The 21,333-nt window shown below is 46.3% G+C and overlaps 1 protein-coding gene across 2 annotated transcripts in view; it reads right to left on the bottom strand.

Annotated features, from left to right (window-relative positions):
* Positions 1–21,333, bottom strand: part of Cemip (cell migration inducing hyaluronidase 1) — a 153,763-nt gene that overhangs the window by 10,935 nt on the left and 121,495 nt on the right. For both annotated transcript variants that reach the window (XM_032893289.1, XM_032893290.1), the window contains exons 14-24: positions 19,769–19,974; positions 18,824–18,893; positions 17,063–17,191; positions 14,095–14,180; positions 13,180–13,311; positions 11,143–11,178; positions 10,906–11,061; positions 8,558–8,738; positions 7,138–7,353; positions 4,330–4,541; positions 2,897–3,082 (exon numbers count right to left, since the gene is read on the bottom strand). In XM_032893289.1, coding sequence (XP_032749180.1) covers positions 2,897–3,082; positions 4,330–4,541; positions 7,138–7,353; positions 8,558–8,738; positions 10,906–11,061; positions 11,143–11,178; positions 13,180–13,311; positions 14,095–14,180; positions 17,063–17,191; positions 18,824–18,893; positions 19,769–19,974 — 1,610 coding nt within the window. The remainder of the gene's footprint in view (positions 1–2,896; positions 3,083–4,329; positions 4,542–7,137; positions 7,354–8,557; positions 8,739–10,905; positions 11,062–11,142; positions 11,179–13,179; positions 13,312–14,094; positions 14,181–17,062; positions 17,192–18,823; positions 18,894–19,768; positions 19,975–21,333) is intronic.

The following is a 21,333-nucleotide window of genomic DNA, read 5'->3' as shown; positions in this document are numbered from 1 at the left end:
TTAAGTTCAAGGCCAGGCAGGACTACCTAGCGAGACCTTGTCTCAAGCCAACAAATGGGCAAACAAATAGCAAATAGCCTGGTCACTGAGGTTACATCCCAAGGGCCTTAAATCATGGAAGTGTGTCTGTCAGAGAATCATATGCAGCTGGAAGAATACATACATACATACATACATACATACATACATACATACATACATACATACATACGTGTGTGTGTATCTAGATAGATAGATGGATAGATATTGAAGAAGGAGCTAAAAATTCTGGCAAATATTTCCTGAGTACCAATTACATGTCATACAATAGGAGGTTGACATATCATCTCATTTAATTGTCAACCTGCCCACAGTGTACTATTATGACACTGATTCCCAGATGGGGAAACTATCTCAGAGAACCGACTCCACCACCGGGAGAAACAGAGCTGGGAGTTTCCCCATCCCACCATGGATCCTAACTCTACTTTTGTTCAAGCCATAACTTATTCCAATTATAACTGCTGGGAAGGAACCTGGCCTGTGTTCCAGGGAGACAGATTATGTAGCTGCCACAGTTCTAACTTGGCATCTACTATTGTTGTTCTTTCATCTCAGAGAAATGCTCTCAAGCTGAGTCCTGTCTGTAAAACCTAAAGATAAGATCCTGATTGTCTCCACACTCTTCTTTAGGGGAGCCAACTTTCAATGAACCCACTTGGCTTTGGGCCAGGGTGCCAGAGCCTACTGTACCCACTTCTGACCACTGTTGGGGCTCACGCTGGATTTTAAATAGGTTATTTATTGGTTATAGGAGGGCAAGAGGATGCACTCTCTTGTGAGCTGGAATGAAGGAAGTGACAGGTCTTATTTACTAGTTGGCACTTGAGTTGTAAAGCCAAGTGAGAAATGGCTACTATAACTCTTTTGTATCATGGCTGTCCCAAGGAATTAAGAGAAGGCAGCTCAAGAGAGGAGCCTGATACCAGAAGTTTAGTGTACACATGAACTCATGTGTGTGTGAGGATGTGAGGGAATAAACCTCACGTGAGGTAGACATGAGCTGCTTCAAGGCACTCCAAAGCAAGAGCCTTTGTTCTGCTGGGTGTGATAGCGCACACCTTTAATCTCAGCACCAGGAGGAAGGCAAAGGCTGATGGTTCTCTGAGTGTTTTGAGACAGCCTGGTCTAGATAGTAAGTTTTAGGTCAGCCAGTGCTATATAGTAAGATCCTATTTCAAAAACACAAAAACCAAGCACACAAACACAAAATACCCCTTTTCTTGGCATTAAGTGATTGCTGACTAAAATGGAAACTGTTAGATATAGGAGTCCCCAGCTCAAGGATAAGAACAGAGCCAGTGCCATCCATATGCTCTGCATGGTGGGAAAGGTTCAGAGGTGACATCTCCTTTGAGTGTTGCCCATGGGTACATCACACTGGGACTAAGGACCCAGAGGCAGAAATTGGCATGACCCCTTAGCTCCTATACTGGTCTTAACAGTGTTAAGATTTCCTTGATGCCAGGTCAGAGCAAGGGGAGTCTGAGAGACCATCCATCCCATACTTCTGCACAAATCACAGCTCTGACCTTGACCTACAACCTATGGATATCCCAGTGAGCTGAACTGAACGCTGAGGCCCTGGGATAGGGAAGAATCTAGGGCCATACTCCATTATGCCATATTTTATTATTTGCTGATACTCCCTTGGGTAGCAACTGATAAACCCAGTTGTACAGAATATAGCTAGAGCCGAGCTGGGCTCATTCACCACCTTGGAATTCCCTCCTCTCAGTCAGCCCATATTCATTTTACCCCTAATTATGGCAAGTTGATTACTCTTTTGAAAGAGAGCAGCTACTTTGTTTTCTACTCATAAAAAAAAAAAAGCAAAATGCCCATTAAATAATCTTTTACCTTACTCCTTAGAAGACTTTTGTGTCCATCTCCATCCTGCTAGGGCATACTGGACTTCCTCAGCAATTAATCTGAGTTGTGTGTGTGTGTGTGTGTGTGTGTGTGTGTGTGTGTGTGTGTGTGCGTGTGTGTATATTTGTGTGTGTGTGTGTGTGCGTGTGTGTATACAGATACGTATGTATATGTATGATTGTGAAAACCACATGTCATCTCTTGGTGTCAATCTCAGGAGCTGGCCATTTTAAATTTTAAGAAAGGAACTTTCATTTTTACCTGGACTTTTCAAATTAAACTAGGTTGGCTGTGAGTACAGAAATCTACATGTTTCCACTCCACTCCACCTCTAGTTCTGGGATTACAATTTCATGCCACTGCACCTATCTTTTTTTCAGTAGGTTCTAGGGGACTGAACTCAGGTCCTCATGTTTGCATAGCAAGTGCTTGACTGACTGAATCATCTCGGCCACAGATTTATTTTTAGGGGAAATGATCACTAGTTTCTTAATGTCTTTATGCAGACACTTCGCTTCCACTGTGTTTCCATTGACCAGGACCCAGTTAGCAGAAGTGGGAGGGCTTGGGGTAGAGATAGTTCTAGGTTCAGATCCAGCTGAGGTAGTATGACCCCAGAGCAATTCACTCCTTCTCTCTCAGGGTCTTCTTTTCCTATCTTTAAATTAGAATATCGTTTGTTCCGTTTGGGTTGGGGGATGGATAACATAACATGTTTGTTTATTTGTTTTTGTTTATTGCCTTTACTTTTTTCTGAAAATTTCCCTATGATTCACTTGCAGACTTAATAGAGACATTATTTCCCTCCCAAAGTCTTGATGTCTTTAAGTGGTTGAGAACATGGTTCGTGTTAGCGTCAAAGTGCTTAAGGAAGCATTCTGTATTCATTAGCATAAACTACATTGTAGTTCTTAGGGTTACGGGGGGGGACTCAAGATACGTAATGAAGGAGCCTCATTTCTACATACCACAGTGGCCTCCTTACCCAGAATCCTCATCCCAGTAGTAGTGGCTCCTGCCAGGATAGCTCTGCTCAACTTTGTCCATCTGCAGAGTCCTCACGAAGGTCCCAGTCTTGGACGTTTGCTTTAGCAGGCGATTGTGAACATCTGAAAGGATGGAAAAGGTGGTGCCTCTTGGGTAGCAGAGCCCCACTCGGATCCAGTCACCCCTAAAAAGGAAAGTGGGGTTAGTACTGGGCAAGGGCCCTTGAGCACACCACAGGAATAGGGCCAAAGAATTCTTAGTGAGAAGTTTTGAAAGAATAATCACTAAGGTACAAAGTGTTCAGGGAGAAAAGGATGGATAGTGGTCATCAGTGACTGAGGAGGGCCATTGGGATGGGTGACCTGTGAGCAGTCAAGGGATGAGCTAGAGGTGTTCTGTGTGGGTTTTGGCTGGGAAAATGGTATTCTTTTGAATGGGCTATGATTAAAGAGCATAAGCAACTGAGGGCTAGGGTTAGCTCTAAAAGAGGATGATTGGAGGGCCCTTCACCCTATTTTCTGCAACTGTCTGTCTCAGGAGTACAGCAATGGGAACACAGTGCATGTAGGAAATGTTTGAATGTGAAAACACACAGTTGACCCGATGTGCTTAACCCAACTTCTTCCTCTCTGCTGTGGTTTATATTGGTGGACTTGACAGGTCCTTAGACCACCTAAGAAAGGGTACAATCCCCTGGTCTCAGCTTTGAGCAATTATCTATACTTAGTCTCTCAGCATGCCTGTGAGGAATTTTCTTGATTAGCTTAATTGGGGCGGGCACCCTAAATGTGGATGACATCATTCCATTAGCTAGGGTCCTGGACCAAATAAAACGAAGCAGTCAACTCCCTCTGCTTCCTGACTGGGGATAGAATGTGACCAGCTGACTCGAGCTCCTGACCACGTGATGTCCTCACCATGACAGACTTTACCTTAAACTCTGACCCAAAATAAATCCTTCTTTCCTTAAGTCGCTTCTGTTAGGCTATCTCACCGCAGTAACAAAAAGGTAAGATGCCCTCATAAAGCTTTGCTCCCTTCTCTATAAATAACATCAGCAATGCCTTTTCCATTTACTGAGCACGTGGTAATACCAGGAGCTGGGCGATCATTTCATTAGCTCACTATACAGTCTTTGTTCACTTGGCAAGTGATAATCACCCCAGGCCTCCAGGAGGTTAGCTGTTCTGTACAAAGGTGGGTCCTGTATGCAGCTTCCGCCTGTGCCCTTGGGTTCTTAACTCTGGGTAATGAGAACCTATCTGGGTACCTCTTACAGGGGTGAAAGGGATCAGCCTGAGCAATTATCTAGACTACAGTATCAAGAATAGTAAACCCGGGATTTTTCAATGAGGCATTCTCACTATCCCTGCCTGAGCTTTAGCCAGCACCACTGTCCTGGGTAGTGCTTTCCTGTCTGCTCTCACGCACTTGTTGAAGTTGATGAGCCAGATGGCAAGCTCAGCAGGGGCCGTCTGGTCCCAGTGGATGGTATAGCCCTTCTGCAGGGTGATGACAGGCTGATACTGCTGGTAGTGGGTGCTCCTGGTGAGGGCCCCCTCCAGGTAGAGGGGATGGCTGGGAAAGTCGTTCTTGATGATCTTCATGCGCAGATTGCTGCTTTTGTAGGCCTGGATGTACATCTTTGAAAACACAAAAAAGGAAACGAACAAGGAGGCTGTTATAAGGGATTGTTCTAGAGGGTCTGGCTAGCATCTGATCTCAGAGGGCACTTTCAGAGGTACTGTCTCTTTGCAGAGCCTGAATGAAAGGAAGACCAAATAAGGGGCTGGCGGACACAGCCCAAATAGCACTGTGCAGCTTAGCTGGCATGTTCTGTGATTTCCAGAAAACAATCTCTGCGGAAGGAGTGACCACTGCAACTGCTAGGAGTTGACTGCTAGGCACATGGTGAACTCTAGAAAATGGAAGCAAGTGTGGAAGGACAAGAACAAGGGAGAGAAGACTCTGTCTTTCCTTCCTTTCCTTTCTCCCTTCCTTCCTTCTTTCCTTTTTCCCTCCTTTATTTCTTCCTTCATCACCCCTTCCTCTCTTCCTTCCTTTTCTTTCCCTTTTCCATACTGGGCACTAAATACAGGGCATTAACCAGTGCATATGCTGGGCGAGCACTCCAGCACTGAGCTGTATCCCCCAGCCTCCTTTTACTCTTTGAGTCAAGGAAGGTCTCATTAAGTTGCCTGCCCAAGCTGGTCTTAAAGCCCACTGTGTAGCTCTGGCAGGCCATGAGCCTGCAAGCCTCCTGCCTCCTCCTCTCCAGCAGTTGAGATGTCAGGGCCTGTAGTACCAGGCCCCTAGGAGGAGTGTATTCAAACTCTACTTCAGATACAGCTAGGCCTTCACTCTGAGAGTTTGTCTGTGAATGTTGTCCCATTTGCTCTCTACCTCAGCCCCTGGGCCAGGTGGATAATGCTAGAGGTGTGGGTGCTCCCTGATGGTTTGTCACCCTTCAGTTATGTAGGCATGATTCCCACCCACAATCTCTCCTCTCCTCCTCTTCTGTAGACCATCATTTCCACTGCTGTCTTGGCCCTTGCCCCGTCCACACATATGGCAGAAGCCTGGCCCTGGATCATTGTCCTTCACCAGTGCTTCTAGGGCTCTCAGCTGAGGTGGAGAAAATCCCCTAGCCTAGGAGAGAGGCACTGTGTCAATCTCCACAGGGTTTTCCACACAGCTAGGCAGTCTGTCTGCATGCCTCTCGTCAACATTTCCCACGTCCTGCAGCAGCTCCTTCAGCTGTTTATCGCTCTCTGCAGGCTGTTCTTCCTTCTCAGGCCCATTCCTGGATTCTCAGCTCATGACCTCACCTTCTAGTTCAGAAAAAAACTGCCTCAACTTCCTGTCCCCGGGCCCCTCCTTTTGCTAAAGCCAACCCTTCCCCCATCTGCACTCTGTGCCTACCTTGCCCCTGTCCTCTTAGCATGGCACCACCTCTAGTCCTTCACCAAATCTCCATTTAGCTATTCTCTTAACACTCCACTTTCTGAGGTCCACCATGATGATAAGGATCCTCACCATGGTCACGAAGACACCTTCACTCACAAACTTCCTTCTTCTCTGTCCTACCTCCCCCATTGTGCTTCTTCCTAATTGGGCAGTTTTCTCTGGCCTCTATCTATTCACTCACTCACTCACTGCCCATTCATCCAAGTAAAGGCAGTAACTGTCACAGGGTCATGGCAATAATTGCAGGTTGTTACACCCCAGACATTGTATAGCACTGTTTCATGTGTTAGTCATGGGTCACATGTGCACACTGAGTCCTGGACATGAAGACAGTGTGGCCCAGGAACCAGTTCTAAAATGCTGTTTTAATTCATTTAAATCACAAAATGCAGATGTAAATCACAAAAGCAATTGCTCAATAAATTTCAAAACAGAAGCAGTGAAAAAATGTCTTCCTATTAAAACATAATTTGATTATTTTGGTAGGTCTCTGTGTTACTTTGAGGAGCACTAACATTTCTACAGGAATGGGCTAGTGGGCCACAGAGACGGCGCAGCACTTAAGAGTGCTTGCTCCTCTTGCAGAGGACCTGAGCTCAGATCCCAGCACTTACATAGTGGTTCGCAACCATCCCTAATGCCAGTTCCTCTGTGGGCACCTACATGCATGGAGAGCATATATAGATATGCAGGCAAAACACTCATACACATAAAATAAATACTTAAAAAATAAGTGGACTAGAAATATAAAATATATATGGAAGCTTAAAGTCTGAACAGAAAAAATTGATTAATAATTTCCATATTAATTACATGTTGAAAGGATAATATTTTGAATATATGTAAAATATTATTGAATTAATTTCTCTCTTTTTAACCTTTTAACATAACTACTAGGAAAGCTATGGCTTGCATTATATTTCTATTCCTAAAAAAGGACAGGAGGAAGGGTTTTATTTGTATCAACTGAAACAGTTCCTAAAATATCATCATAGAAGTCTGGTTTTTAGCTAAGTTGATTTTGAGGCTCCAATTTTGTAAACTGGAGAGCAACAGTTAGTAAGTCCTGGGACCGGACGTGAAGGACCCCAGTACAGTGTTGACTGTGAAAATCCTGTGGTATGGGAGTGAGGGGCAGAAAAAGGAAGGAAGGAACAGTTAGCATCGTTCTTGGCCAAACAGAGAACTAACTGGACACACAGCAGGCGTTCCAAGTCCTTGTCACGTGACTGGGTGAGTGAGCTAGCAAGTGGCTTAGGGTGGCATCCCCACCTGTGCATAGCGCCCGCTGCAGATGGCCCCTCTCCAGTCTGGGACGTTGATGCAGTCTGGGTGTCGAACCAGCCAATTGTCGTCCTTAGTGAGATAGGAGCCAGGATACTCCGACACAGAGCCGTCCAGATCATGGAACACAGATGTCTTGTCCCCATCCATGTCCAGCTGGTTGAACCAGGGCCCGGGCTCTCCGAAGAACACTCTGGAAGTAATCTGAACAGAGCCCAGGAAAATAAGGCTGAGCCAGAAGGTGAACGGAAACTGCAGCCGTCATCAGGCCAGGGCAAAGTTTCCAATTTCCGCTGACATTACAAAGCCGTCAGACAGAGGCTGCCCTTGGGCTCTAGAGGAAACCGCATGGCTGACCATCTCATGGGACCCGAAAAACAGTCAGAGTGTCACTGTGCCTTAACTCCAAAAACTAGTGTACAATTTTGGCTCTGCTCACTGTTTTGGCTGTTGTCGTTTGTCTTAGAGGCTGGTCTGGTAGAGGAGGGGCTTAGGATTGATTGAACTTGAAGCCTCTGAAGAATGAGCTGGGAGGGGTGGGGGTGGGGAGGTGTTTGTATGAGAAAGTGTGTACAGTGTGTAGGGGGTACCTGTGTGTGAGTGTGTAGATGAGCTTTTTTGTGTGGTGGGTTTAAGGAGGACAGTCTCACAGTGAAAGCCATTGGATATCTCTGTCACTGACCTCCTACAGGCCCTCAGGGGTCTGAGAGGAGAAATTATGTAACTTAAGTTTTGTATCCTCTCAGCCGCCCTATCTGTGACTGAGCAGACAGGCAAAGGCAGTGACTGGAAGGAGGAGGAGTAACTGAGGAGGGGGAGGGCAAGGAAGAGAGGAGTGAGAGGAGGGAATGGTTTGGGAGACCACAAGCTATAGATACTGTTTCTCTATATAGGCTATATATGTTGTTTGCTGTAGATAGTGAGGAGTAGCAGTTCTCACAGGCAGCCTTGGACTGCTTTCCTGACCCTTAGCTCCCTCCACCTTCAACATCTACACCCAGGAAGGCCCTGTTTACATCTACATTAAACAATGTCTTCAGAAGACTTCCCTTGGGCACTGCTTGAGTTTTGAGACCATCTGTTTCGACTCAAGTAGCCTGGTCACATCATCCAGTGTGTCAAGGGTCTGGAGGAAGAGCTTCAGAAACCTGAGTTCATCTCCAGGCTCTTACTGAGGTACAGATGGAAGGCCAGTGGGCATCACCCAGACTTGACCTCTTGCTGTGACCTGAGCTTGTACTTTTCCAGTTTGGGCAGAGAGTAAACTGGGACATGGTCCAGTCTACTTGGAGGAAGCTATTCCACCCTTGTGGTGGTGGCAACAGCTCAATCTCCAAGCCGTGGGGGACAAGTGAGTCATCACTCAAAGCCTGGCTGTGCCAGGAGCCTGTCCTGGCACCATACTCACCGGGACATCCTCAAAGGCAATGTTGGTCACATTGTTGTGGGGACAGCTTTGCCAGGCATTGTTTAGGCGGAAGGCCAAGGCACTAGTGTGTCTGCCCTCGAGGGCTGCGAACTTGCGGAAGGTGCAGTTCTGGATGTTGATGGGGCCATCGTAGAACTGAATTCCTCTAATTGGAAAATTCCTGTGGAGTTAAGGAAATCACGTGTCCTCTGAGTGCCATGTTGTTTGCTTCTTTGGAGGTTGAATGATAAGAAAATTTTCTGAGTAAAATCGCTTCTCATCCCCACCTCCAGAAACTCCTTCCACTGAAAATCATTAAGTCAATTAATTCACTGAGAAGATATGTATGGACACAGTGTCAATGGAAGAATTATTAATGGGTAAATGTCTGTATAGATGGATGGTAGGGATGCATTGACTGGATAATGTTTGGTAGACGAATAGATGGTGGATAAATGGGTGGGTGGATTGGGTTGGATGGATGGGTAGATGGATGCTGGCGGATAGGCAGATGAATGAATGGATGAATAGATGGAGAATTCGTAGGTAGATGGATGGTGGATGAATAGGTGGTGAGCAGCTGGATGAGCAGATGAGTGGTATGATAGACAATTAGTTGGCTGAATGAATGGTAAGTTGGTAGATAAATAGCCGTCTATCAAGCAGTTGGCTTAGAGACCTCTGTTTAGGCAGTTTCTCTACTCTTCCCATCAATGCGTCCAGTCACTAGGAAAATACTGTAAATACTTCTAGAGACTGCCAATATTCTGTCCCTTGGGAGGGGAGCACTGTTAGTCACTATCGCCCTACTTTTAGTTGCTATGACAATTTAATCAGATTAAGAGCCAGATGTGTTTCCTCTGTAAGCCTACCCACTGGCAATGTGCTGGGTTTGGGAAATAGGAACAGAAATACAGAGAATAGGCAATGATAGAAAAGAATTACAGTGCAACTTTTTAAGCATTGCCAGAGGCAAAGGCAGCTTCTGCTGGAAAAGCAAGACCTCAGACTGACACACAGGGCCTCTGAGAAGGTCTGATGCTGGCAAGCAGCAGGAAGGAAGTGGGAAGAGGTGGAAGCTGGGAGACATGGAGGGACCAGGGAAGAATCAGTGACATAGAGCAGGGAGGAGGGCCTCAGAGCTACCTCTCCCATTGACTTGAAACTCTTGAGCAGGGTATGTGAAAGGAAGGCCCATTGGGTGAATGTTTGTTTATACCCATGTCTCTGCTTCTGGCTTGGTCCCTTCCCTTCTCTTCCATAGGGAACATAGAGAAACAAGGGAATAAAGATAGAAAAGGAAGCACCTGAGGGTTCTGTCCCAAGCTGTCCCTAGTCTTCTATTCAGGCTCCCAGATATTGCATATGACTCCCAAGAAGTTTCTACTCACCCCCAAACCCCCTTGTGTTTCCATATTTTTATATTAGCAAGCAATGATGCCATCGCCTTGGGTCCTGGTTCTCATGGGGTGCATCCATGCATTTTTTCAGTTAAGGTGTTCAGGCAGCACATTTTTGCTAGTTCTACATAAACCATATGCTTAAGATCCTATCTACCTCAATTAAAATTGCACAGTCCTTCCTAGGTCTCTTCTCTCAAAGGCACTGCGAGAAACCTGTCTGAGTCTGTCAGGCTACTATAGATACCTCTGGAAGTCACTGGAATATCTTGTCCCTGGGGGTTGGTAAAAAAAAAATTCTAGAAATTCAGACTTGAGTCACCTATAAATAAAAGGGTCTTCCATATCTCTTAAAATGGAAGCAAGGGCTTCTTGGTAGATTGGTCAAGAGGACCAGGTGAATGCCTCTGTGTTTGCCTCTAGGGCATAATTTGGAAGACCCATTGCACCCAGGTTGAAGGTTTCAGTCTATATGTTTCTGTCCTGATTCTAGCAGCAAAAACTGTTATTTTCATAAAAAGAAGACTAAACTAATTCTAGGGCCTCAGTGGAACAAACATAGCCTCTTGCATGCATGGCTGCCTTGAGATGTGCAAGAAGACAAGGCTGGAGGTTTGATTATCTCTGCTCATCCTAATTGCCTCTTTGGAATAATCAAAAGTGAAAGACTTCAAGTGAGTTGCTAAGGGGATTCAGAATCCCTCCTTCTAGACACCATGTTCCCCTGGCCATCTGATGGTTGTATGCTCTTTGGAATCTAGTCTATAGTATGTTCTCTCCTCATTGTGCCCCAACTATTATACATTGCAGGTTGATAGAGAGCAGAAAAATTCAGTCAACAAATAGTCACCCATTGACTTCTTTCTTTCCATGGCTATGACTCAACACCCACCCCCACACATACACATACACACACACAAAGGGCAGTTCCCACCATTGCAAACCTACTGGCCAATAGGGAGGGTCCTTCCACTGTGGTCCAAGCCACCTGGGCCCCAGATCCTGTTGTCCATCATTTCTGTGCCCACATTGCCACTCTCGCCAACAAACAAGCTGTTCTTTATCTCCTGCTTCGAGCCATCATCATATGGGAAGGTTCCACCACTGCAGAGAGGAGATGTTCAAAATGAGATGTCCAAATATAAACTCCCACAAAAGACCAGTCACAACAGCAGTCACTCTTACCTGGCCAGGGTCAGACCGATGCCATTATCAGCAAACCTAGGGACAAGAGCAGATAGTCAGCCCATGTTCTTACTCCATAGTCAATGAGGTTGCAGAAGGAAGGACTCTCCTTTGTCACTAGTCTACTTGGACATTGAGGTTGGAGTTTTGCTGAGGGAATCATAATTTTCCACTTTACACAGCAAATGGGTATTCTGGTTCCTCCTCACAGATTTGGTATTCCTTGGAGTGGTGGGTAAAGAGCTAGAAGACATTGGCATGGGTCCACAATGACTCAGCACATGAGGACATGGAGCTTTAGCTACAGGAGGACGGGGTCTCACAGGCCTCTCTAGCAGAGGGCCTGTGGGGTCGATCAGAAGAAATGGCAGGAGGTGGGTGATGGGGTGGCTGTGCTTTCTCACCCCAAGGCCAGCACTACTAAAGGTAGGTTATATAGGGACTATTCTTAGCCATAGTAAGTAACTCAAATAGGCTCATGAAGGAATAGGACCTTAGGTCTGTGGTGCCTTCATTTCCTTTGTTCCTCCTCTTCCCTCTTGTCCAGTACACCCCAAGAGGCTCATCTCCCCCAGGCGCCATTTTCATGCACCTCCTGCACTGCTTGAGTCTCTAGTGGCTTCACATCTCCTATGAGCCCAAGCCCAGGTCTTGCTCTGGCACAGAAGCCCCAAGTCATCCCTGTTCCCTTCTATTTCAGTCACACTAGGCTAATCCTGGTTCTACAAGCTCTCCTGTTCCCAGCACACTTCAGTTGAGCTTTCTTTCAGCATCCTGAGTTCCCTCTTCAAAGATCTATCTAGCCAAACCAATCGATCAAATCTCATGTAGAGTACCAAGCTCTCCTGCTCTCTTTTAATCCTTGTCCCAGCTTTCCTCATCTCTGGTATCACCTGGTATTTTGCTGTGGTCCCTTCATACTCCATTGTCACCCTAGGGACATTACAGACATTCATAACTCCTCTTTCCACCCATCTGGGTAACTCTAAAACCAAACATTTGTCCTATCTTGTCTTTGGAAGATTTGGGACATTTTTTACTGCATACTTTGTGAGAATTTTCAACTCAACACATCTTAAAACACAGCTCCCCACCCACACTTACTCACTATGCTGAAGTTTAGGGCTTATCCACACTTTCCTTATCTCTGATTCTTTCCCACCAGAACTAGAGTGTGGTATTCCAGTTGGCTGTCTAGTTTACCACTTCTAGGAGTAACCTCTTCCACCCTTGCCTGCATCCAGGGATACTAGAACCTCCCTAACTTCCCCACAGTCACACTGGATTAATACCTAAAGTCCTGGAAGAGATCATTCTGTCATCTCCAGACCATGTCAACTCTTTCTATTTGTTGGACCACAGCCCTGATGCCAGCCAGACTCTGGGCTTCCGTAAACTGTCTGGTGGAGGATAAGCCCCTATTGGCAGGGTGATTCATCATTTTCTTGCAGAAGGAGAAACATGTTTGGCATCAGACGTCTGAGGACTTTACACCATAAATCAATGTTTTTGGATCTTTTTGTTGGGCATAGAGTCTAACAGCCTTAAGCATCAACTCTCTCTCTCTCTCTCTCTCTCTCTTTCTCTCTCTCTCCACGTATTAGCTATAGCTATGCAGCTTAAGATGCTCACTAACTGAGCCTCAACTAATCATCAATAGAGTTAGGATTTTGCATTCTTTTTTTAAAATTTGCATCCTTGAGAAATACAGTGAGAAAGAAATAAGGCCAAAGTTTAGGCACACAGTGAGTAGCCAGGACCATGACTCCCTTTTCATTTCCTGAATTGATCACCCATGTAACCATGAAAGAGAGTAACCCGTAGTGCCCAGCACTGTTGGCCAATCTAGCATGCTGCTGTGTGGTTTCTTCTTCTCCTGGTCACTGTCTGCTGCCATCCTATACCCTTGTCTTGCAGGGGGAGCAGAAAGCTAAATATCAGTATGTTTAGAATCCTCTCTACCTTGCTCCCTCTTCAGTCTAGGACAGGAACATCAAGCCTCTTTTGTAGCAGCATCACCTCCCTTTCCAGACTTACCGACAGCTGTCCAGCCACACATCCCCACCCCGCAGCCAGGCTCCATGATCCTGGTTCTTGTAGGCGGTGAAGTGTCGGATAATGGCTGGTTCTCGGGGTTTCAGTGGGTCTGCATCCTGGTGAGGGCTGTACCTGGAGTGTGGGAGGATACAGGGAGTATTTTTTCTGAGCTCTGTAAACTGCTTTCCACTTACAGGTCCCAGATATCTCTGACTCAACAGATATTTATTGGCTATGTCATGAACAGCTCTGAGTTTCTCCTAGAGGCAGGGAGTTACATTTCTAGGGCCCTGTTCCATGCAGGAGACAGACAAGGGGTCCCACTGTTGCTAATGGCCTTGAAGTTTTGACAACACTTTTTTTGTTTGTTCTTATTATGTAGATAGGTTCTTATTATGTAGCCTTGGGTAGCCTATAACAGACTGTGCAGACCATGCTGACCTTGAACTTGCAGAGATCTGCTTGCTTCTGCCTCTCGGGTGCAGAACGAAAGGAGTTAAAGGCATGTACCACCCCATCCAGCCTTGACAACAACCTTTTAAAAGCAGCCTTTGGTCTTCAGCTAAGCTCTGACGTTGACTTGTCAGCCTGGCTATCAGATTCCTTACCATCAAAGTGGCAGTACACCCTTCCTTTCTGATCACCTCTGTATCCCTGCCCATCATGTCACAGCTCTGGCCACTCCTGTTTTATGGCCCTGGCTGTGTGGAGGGATCTGGAAAATGCTAGGAATTTCAGTTTCCCTTTAGCTCCTGGAGCCTGAATGCTAATTCAGTTAGTTTAGATTTCTAGCACAGGGCTGTATCTCAGCAACTGGCTCAGTGCCAGCTACGGAGAAGAAATGTATGGCTGAAGCAGGAGGAAAGGCATCGAGCCAAGAGGTCCCAAGGGACAAGTTTTCCCAGGGGTTATTACCTGGCAGAGATGATGGAGAGGAAGGGCCGCTTGTCCTTGGCTGAGGCCTCAGTGGTCTTGACTCCATTGTCTATGATCATGCCAGCCTGGGGACAAAGGACACATTAGCTACTAGCAGTGCTCACAGTCATCTTCTTACCCCAGCCTAGAGACATGCTTTTGAATATGCCCATAAACCCACGTAGGTCTTAGACTATGTTCATGGACTACGGTCTACAGTGAGAGCTGGAGAAAGTCAGTGTCATTCTGCATTTCTCTGACCATATTGGGACAAGCAGACCTATGTGTGTGTGTGTGTGTGTGTGTGTGTGTGTGTGTGTGTGTGTGTGTGTGTGTGTGTGTTTGTGTGTAGATGAATAAACTAGGTTTTTTAAAAAGATTTATTTATTTGTTTTATATATATGCTCTATCTACAAGATATCTAAGAGGATATCAGATCACATCATAGATAGTTCTGAGCCACACTGTGGTTGCTGGGAATTAGACACAGGACCTCTACAAGAGCAGCCAGTTCTCTTAAACTCTGAACTATCTCTCCAGCTTCCCTAAACTAGGGTTTCAGAGTGTCTAATCTGGGGCTACATAGCCAATTCCGTATACAGAACTCACACCACTTTGCGGAGTTCCTATCCCAGACTCCCAAACAAGGACTACCACAGTGCACTCAGAAATGTGTCACAGATGTCCAAATGGAATACTGACTGAACTTGTCTCTCTTTCCCATCGTGTGAGAGTTGGTGACTTCCTACAGCCTGTTTCAGTTCCTACTTGGCTTGAGAAAGGTTAACTCTTTTTTAAAGAGACAGGGCTTCATGTAACCGGGTAGTCAAAGATGACGTTGAATTTCTAATTCTCTTGCTTCAGCTTTTAGCATGTTGGGATTACAGGTGTGTGGGACCATGTCTAGTCTGTACACAAACCCAGGGCTTCATGTACACCTGGCAAACACTTTTACCAACTGAGCTACATCTCCAGCTCTGAACCTGGTTTTCTTCTTTGTTGCCAAAGCTGCCCACTTTGCAGACACAAGGTGGGTTGGAATAGAGGTGGAAGTCCTGGAGGCCAGCATCCAGTCCCTTTCACTTGTAGATCCTCCTGGCCTCTTAGAAGGTTCATACCAGCTGTGCGTCCAAGCTCCTACTTGTTCTCCAGCTGGCTTTAACTTCACAACAGTGATGATATGAGCTACACTCTTGGCTCTGGTCTCACACACTGACATTGGCAAGTCCCCTCACCTCTTTGGCCAGTCATTATCTGTAAAGTTGGCTAAGGATACCTGCTTCACAGAACAGCTGTGGTGACTGTACAAAATGCCCGAGAAATGATTACATGACTGCCTGAGGTGGGCGTGGTGTCAGTATTCCTGGATAGAAGCGTCCAGGATGTAGACCCTGTACTCTCTGCTCAGACTGACAAGCTGGTCCAGCTGTAGATTCTCCCATTTCTCCCTGCCTATCTCAGAGTATTAGAGCCCCTTCTGTCCTCACAAGTGCTAAATCGTCCTACACACATCTATGCCCTTGACTCTGACTTGTCTTCCTATTAGAGACGTTGTTTTTGACTGCATTACTTCCTACCTCATCCCCTTTTCCTTCCCAGTCCTGTGGACCTTCTCTTTCAAGCAGGAAATCTTGAGGGTCCAGGGAATGGTGGGTCCCAACAAGAGGTCAATGTGTTTTCTGTCCTGCTCTGACAGTGATACGATCTAAGCGCCTGCCTCTGCATGGGGCAGCACAACATCCAACCACAAACTCACCTCCAGATTACTGCCATTGCCTCTGGAATCGTCCCCCTGCTTAGTCTCTAAGACATGACTAAGAAGTGCCTCCTCTCCCCTCCTCATGGCTCTCTCCTCATCACTGGCTTTTGTCTTCTTCCCTCCCGAGTTTCAGCATGGATCTGTTCTGAACATATGTTCCTACTTTTTGGGCCTTCTCCCAGGTTCAATATTTTTGAAACAGGTTTGGTTTGTGTAGGTGAATGAGGAGACCAGAGGTGGATAACAAGTGACTTCTATTGCTTTCTATTGTTGTTATTATTTTGATAGATAGTCCTTCATTGAACCTGGAGTTCCCTGGCTATCTGGCTGGCCATAGGCTTTGGGATTTGCCTATCTCTGCTTTCCCATCAATGTAGTTACAGGCATGTACTTTTGCTTTTGTGTGTGCACAGCAAGAACCTTAAATACTGAGCTATCTCACTAGCTCTCTGAAATAGCTTTTCTTGACTCTGGATATCACCTGTTCCTCTCTGGCAGTCCCCTGGGTGTACTATTAAGAATTAGACCAGATACCACTTTGTCTTCTCATCATCCCTATATCCTAGAGACACAGGGGGTCATGCTTATCTCAGCCTTATTCCAAGCTCTCGTGGTGTGTCCAGTGGCTCCAGTCTTAATTATTGCTCCTATGGGAAGGTTCTTGACGTATTGGGGCCCAGCCATCTCAGTGCTTCTCCTTTTTGCTCTATACCCTAGCTTGAAGCAGGGCTTGCATTGGTACTTAGGAAAGGAGGGTGATAAATGAAGTGGTCAAGAAGTTTCTCGTTTTCCACCTACTGACCTAACACTGCCCAGATGGAGCCACCTACTCCCCAGAAAGAAAGGAGGAAGTCTTGGATGCCAGCGCCACTCAGAACCACATCCAATCCTCCTGTAGTTCATGGCCAGGCCTCATTTCATAGTGAATATCACTGATGCCCACATCAGGATCACAAAATCAAGTCTGACATCCAACCCAGCATCTTCTGGGAGTGGACGCTGGGGTGAAGGCACGCCTTGCTCCTTTGGCTATACAGATGCTGGGATGAGGCACTGCCCCACAGGAATTTGTCGTGGGTGACCTGCAGGCTTTGGAAGGCTGCTCTGGACCCACAATGAGAGTGCAGCTCTTCCAGGCTCTAATCATCCGCAGGTTGGGGCAGGGGAATGAACAGACTGGCCGTAGTGACACAGCACAGAAAGACTTACCCGGTAGTTAGAATGTGCTCGGTTGTTGTAGAACTTCCCCAGTGGGATGTGCTCAGAATAACCTGGGGAGTACATCCCCACGGAGGGGCCTGTCGGCACATGGTGAAAAATGAACCAAAACCCAGTTTCCTGTTGGGACAGGCACAGGAAAAAGACACAGAAATTAGTGGCAGTGAGTTCCTGATTGAGGCTCAGGCTGGGGTAGTGGATGCAGTACTGTGACCAGAACAAGTCATCATCACACACATCCAAGTGGTTCAGTATTTGGACACCATAACCACCAAACAAATCCATGTGGTCCAGTGCTTGACTGAACACCGTACACCACCAAACATGTCCATGTGGTCCTATGCTTGGATAAAAGGAAAATTTGAGGCTACTGTAATTTGTGGGGTCCACCTTGAAAGCTCTCACTCTTCACATCAGCCTTGTTCTCTGCATTGTCTGAGTTAGTGGGTCACGTCGAGGTTAGACTACTGATAGATAGAATTCCGAAAGCAAATGATAGTAGCTTTCCTTAGAGATCTCAAAACTAAGACCCAGAAAGAACAAGAGACAGGGTCAAGGCCTCAAGCAAAACCAGCAGCAGGGGAGAACTGGGTTAGATCAAGGCCGTTGGAGCAGAACATGATGCTTGTTGCCTATCTGCTACCACCCAGCTATGTGGGGCTTCAGACATACTAGGTCTCCTGTCTTAGCTTCCACACTAGCCCAGAGCGTACCCTTTATGATAGAATCACTTGGTGTTAGCTCATAGCACTGACAAAGTACCAGGTACCATCCTAAGGCAAAAGGACTCATTCTCTAATGAATTACTGTACAAAATTATTTAGTACTCTGCCATGAAATGTTCCCCACAGGGTCATGTGTTTGAACACTTGGTCTATAGCTCTGCTTTTGGAGGTAGTGAAACCTTTAGAAGAGGAAGAGAAAAATGGTGGATGTGGGTCATTGGAGGTGGGGCTTAAGGATTATAACACGGCTCTACTTCCTGCCTTCTCTGGTTTATTTTTTAAGATAGATTTATTTATTCATTTATTTATTTATTCATTTATTTATTTATTTATTCGTTATAAGTACACTGTAGATGTCTTCAGACACACCAGAAGAGAGCATCAGATCCCATTACAGATGGTTGTGAGCCACCATGTGGTTGCCGGAATTCGAACTCAGGACCTTTGGAAGAGCAGTGAATGCTCTTAACACTGAGCCATCTCTCCAGCCTCTCTGTTTTCTAAAATGTTTTTTTTATTTTATTTTAATGTTTTATGTGTATGAGTGTTTGGTTCTTAGTATGTCTGTATACCACATGTGTGCCTGGTACCCACAGAGGTCAGAAGAAAACATAGGGTTCCCCGAAACTAGAGTTATGGATGATTTTGAGCCACCATGTGGAAGCTGGAAATCAAAATTGGACCCTCTGCAAAAACAAATACTTTAAACCATGGAGCCATTTCTCCAGCCCCTCCTACTCTTTCCTGATACACCCAGGTGTATACAAACTCTCACTGTCATAGCCACAAGTGACTCCTGCCACCATACCTTCTCTCCTACTATGGACTGTATCCCTTATACCACAAGCCAAAATAAATGACTTATTAGCTATGGTCACCAGGGTTATGAAGTGACAGGCTGAATTGGTATTTAAAACCAAGTCACAGGACTCCCCATCTCCAGTCACACGGAGGAGTGGTCTTGAGCTCTAAACATAGCATTTACAGGGCAGCCTCTGCCAGCCCCGCCTTGCTTGTTTCTGCTTACCTCAGACCCCGCAGCTGCACAGTTGATGAGATTGTTGTTGGGATTCGCCATCCAAAAAGTGGACACAGCACTGCAGGGAGAAGAGGGTAGTTGAAGACAGTCATAGCAAGGACTGCTAGCACCCTCTCTGCTACCCAGTGGGAGAGCCCATGTGAGGCAGCAATATTGGTGGAGGCTCTTGTCTAAGACTTAATGGATCATTGGTGTATCCGTTTATGACTTCACTTTCTCACCAAAAGACAGAACATCTAAACCTGAGCACTGTTGAGATAAATGGATAAATGAGGCGTAGCTTGTACCTCTGCAGAAGCATGAATTTCAGTTCAAGAAAGCAGACCTGTCTAAGGGAGGTTGTCTGTGCAGGGTGAGATGTGTCTGTATGTCTCTCTGTCTCTGTCTGTGTCTCTCCTCTGTGACTCTGTCTCTCCTCTTCACATTTCTCTGTCTTTCTGTCTCTGTGTCTGCATTTCCCCTTCATTTCTCCTTTTGTTTCTCTGCCTCTGTAGTTCTGTGTCTCTCAGTCTGTTTCTGTTTTTCCTGCCTGTTTCTTTCTTTCTTTTTTCTCCCTATCTCTGCTTTTCGGTGTCTCTTTGTGATACCATGTCTCTCTCTGGTTAGAAAGAGATTACTGAGGTACTATGGGCACATGTTGGGAGCTAATATGATAACTGTTTCCTGTTTACAAGATTCCATATGGTATAGAGCCACAGGTCTCCAAACCAAACAGCTCTAGTGAGGCTCAGAGAAGAGGGAGGAGAGAGGAGGGAGGAGGGAGGAGGGAGGAGGGAGGAGGGGAGGAGCTACTTTTGGTACCTCACTCTGAGAAGGAGGCAGAGGTAAGAAGTAAGCTTTTAAAGGTCCTGAGGTAGGATGCTCATCCCCTCTCCCCGCCCTCCTCCAGACCCAAGTGTAGGGAATATCCTGCTGTACTATGTGTACACTTACTTGCAGTCCTGCCTGGGCTTGGGGATGTATCCTGGGTATGAGTCCTCTGTGATCACTTTGCACATCCTGCTATCCCGATCCGATGGGAGGAGGGTCCCTGACTTAACAAGGAGGCCAAGGCAGTGGTCAAAAGTGTTGCGTTCCTCTGGCCCATCTTCGGTGAAGAAGCAGTGTCCCAAAGAATTATAGCCCACAACATCCTTGATCTGCAGGGTCAAGACAGGAGTTTTACTCAGCATCCAAGTGTGCATATGTCTACATATTCATTCAACAAACAGGAAATAGTGCTGAGCTAGACCAGGCCTGAGTGTCCTGGGGGTTGAGACAACCTTGCCCTCAGGCAGGGTGGGCAACAAGAGGTTGAATGTGCTGGGGATGAGGCTTTGGTGGATAAGGTTGGGGATGAAATAGCAGAAGTGGAAAGGTGGGTTCAAGGGAAACTCAGGCTTGGGTTCTAGAGACTATTCCGCTGAGGACACAGCTTGCCAGGACGTCCCAAGGAGGGTCTCTGGAGCCAACATGAGGGGTAGGACAGCTCCTCCAGGAGGTAGAGCCATAGGAGGCCTGGGGGACTTTTCATGAATGTCTGAACTAATATATTTTGTTTTGTTTTTCTAAACAGGCTTTCTCTATGTAGCCCTGTCCTGGAATTCTTTCTGTAGACCAGGTTAGCCTTGAACTCATAAAGATCCACTGACCTCTGCCTCTCAAAATACTAGGATTAAAGGTGTGCACCACCATCACTAGTCTAGTTTTATGAGTCCTTCAACCCAAGCCAGTTTGTTAGCCAATGATGCCTTCTCACCCCAGGCTGAGAATCAGAGCAAGCTGGTAAATCCAGCTCGTGGGTCACCTTCCTGGATAGAAAATCAGAAAGAGCATTTTGAAGAGACACTGTGAGAGTAGAGTGTGGTCTTAGCATCAGCACCAGGAAGATCTTACACCAGCCTGCCTACCTGGCTCCATCACTACCACAAAGTTATGGGCTTGACCTCCAGCATCGCCAAAGCCTCAGCATCCTTAGAGAGCCGTGTCCTGAGCCCCAGTTCCCTGTTCACATCAGACTCTGACATCACATCTCTCCTGCAGAGGCTCTGGCTTTGGCTCAAACACCCTAGAGATGCTCTCAGCTTACAAGGTACAGTGGGTGAGGGTGGGAGCCCTTTGCATATCTTTACTGTGTTCTTCCATCCCTGCTTGGCCAGTGACTTCATCCAATAAGATCTTCCCTACTTCCTTGTGACCTCAGATCAACCCACACCTCTTAAGGAGCTGCCAGTGTACCAGGAGCTGGAAAATCTGTAAGCCATCCAAATGCCCTTGGCAATGACTGAAATACCAAGGCCATTGCCCTTAGCCCTGGTGCCACTCACTACAAGGGACTGTCTTGCTCACTGCAGGACACTTAGTAACCCTGGTCTGTCCCTGCCAGGTGTCAATATCATACACTACCTCCAGGCTGTTTCCAGACTTCCATTACTCAGTGGTCCACCATGTAGGAGAGCTGACAAGACTGTGTCTGATGGAAAAACATTGATCTAAGGCAAGCAACCCAGGTCCTTCCA

The sequence above is a fragment of the Rattus rattus genome, chromosome 2, assembly GCF_011064425.1.
Source record: "Rattus rattus isolate New Zealand chromosome 2, Rrattus_CSIRO_v1, whole genome shotgun sequence".
NCBI classification, from domain to species: Eukaryota; Metazoa; Chordata; class Mammalia; order Rodentia; family Muridae; genus Rattus; species Rattus rattus.
This window is presented reverse-complemented; position numbering and strand designations above follow the sequence as displayed.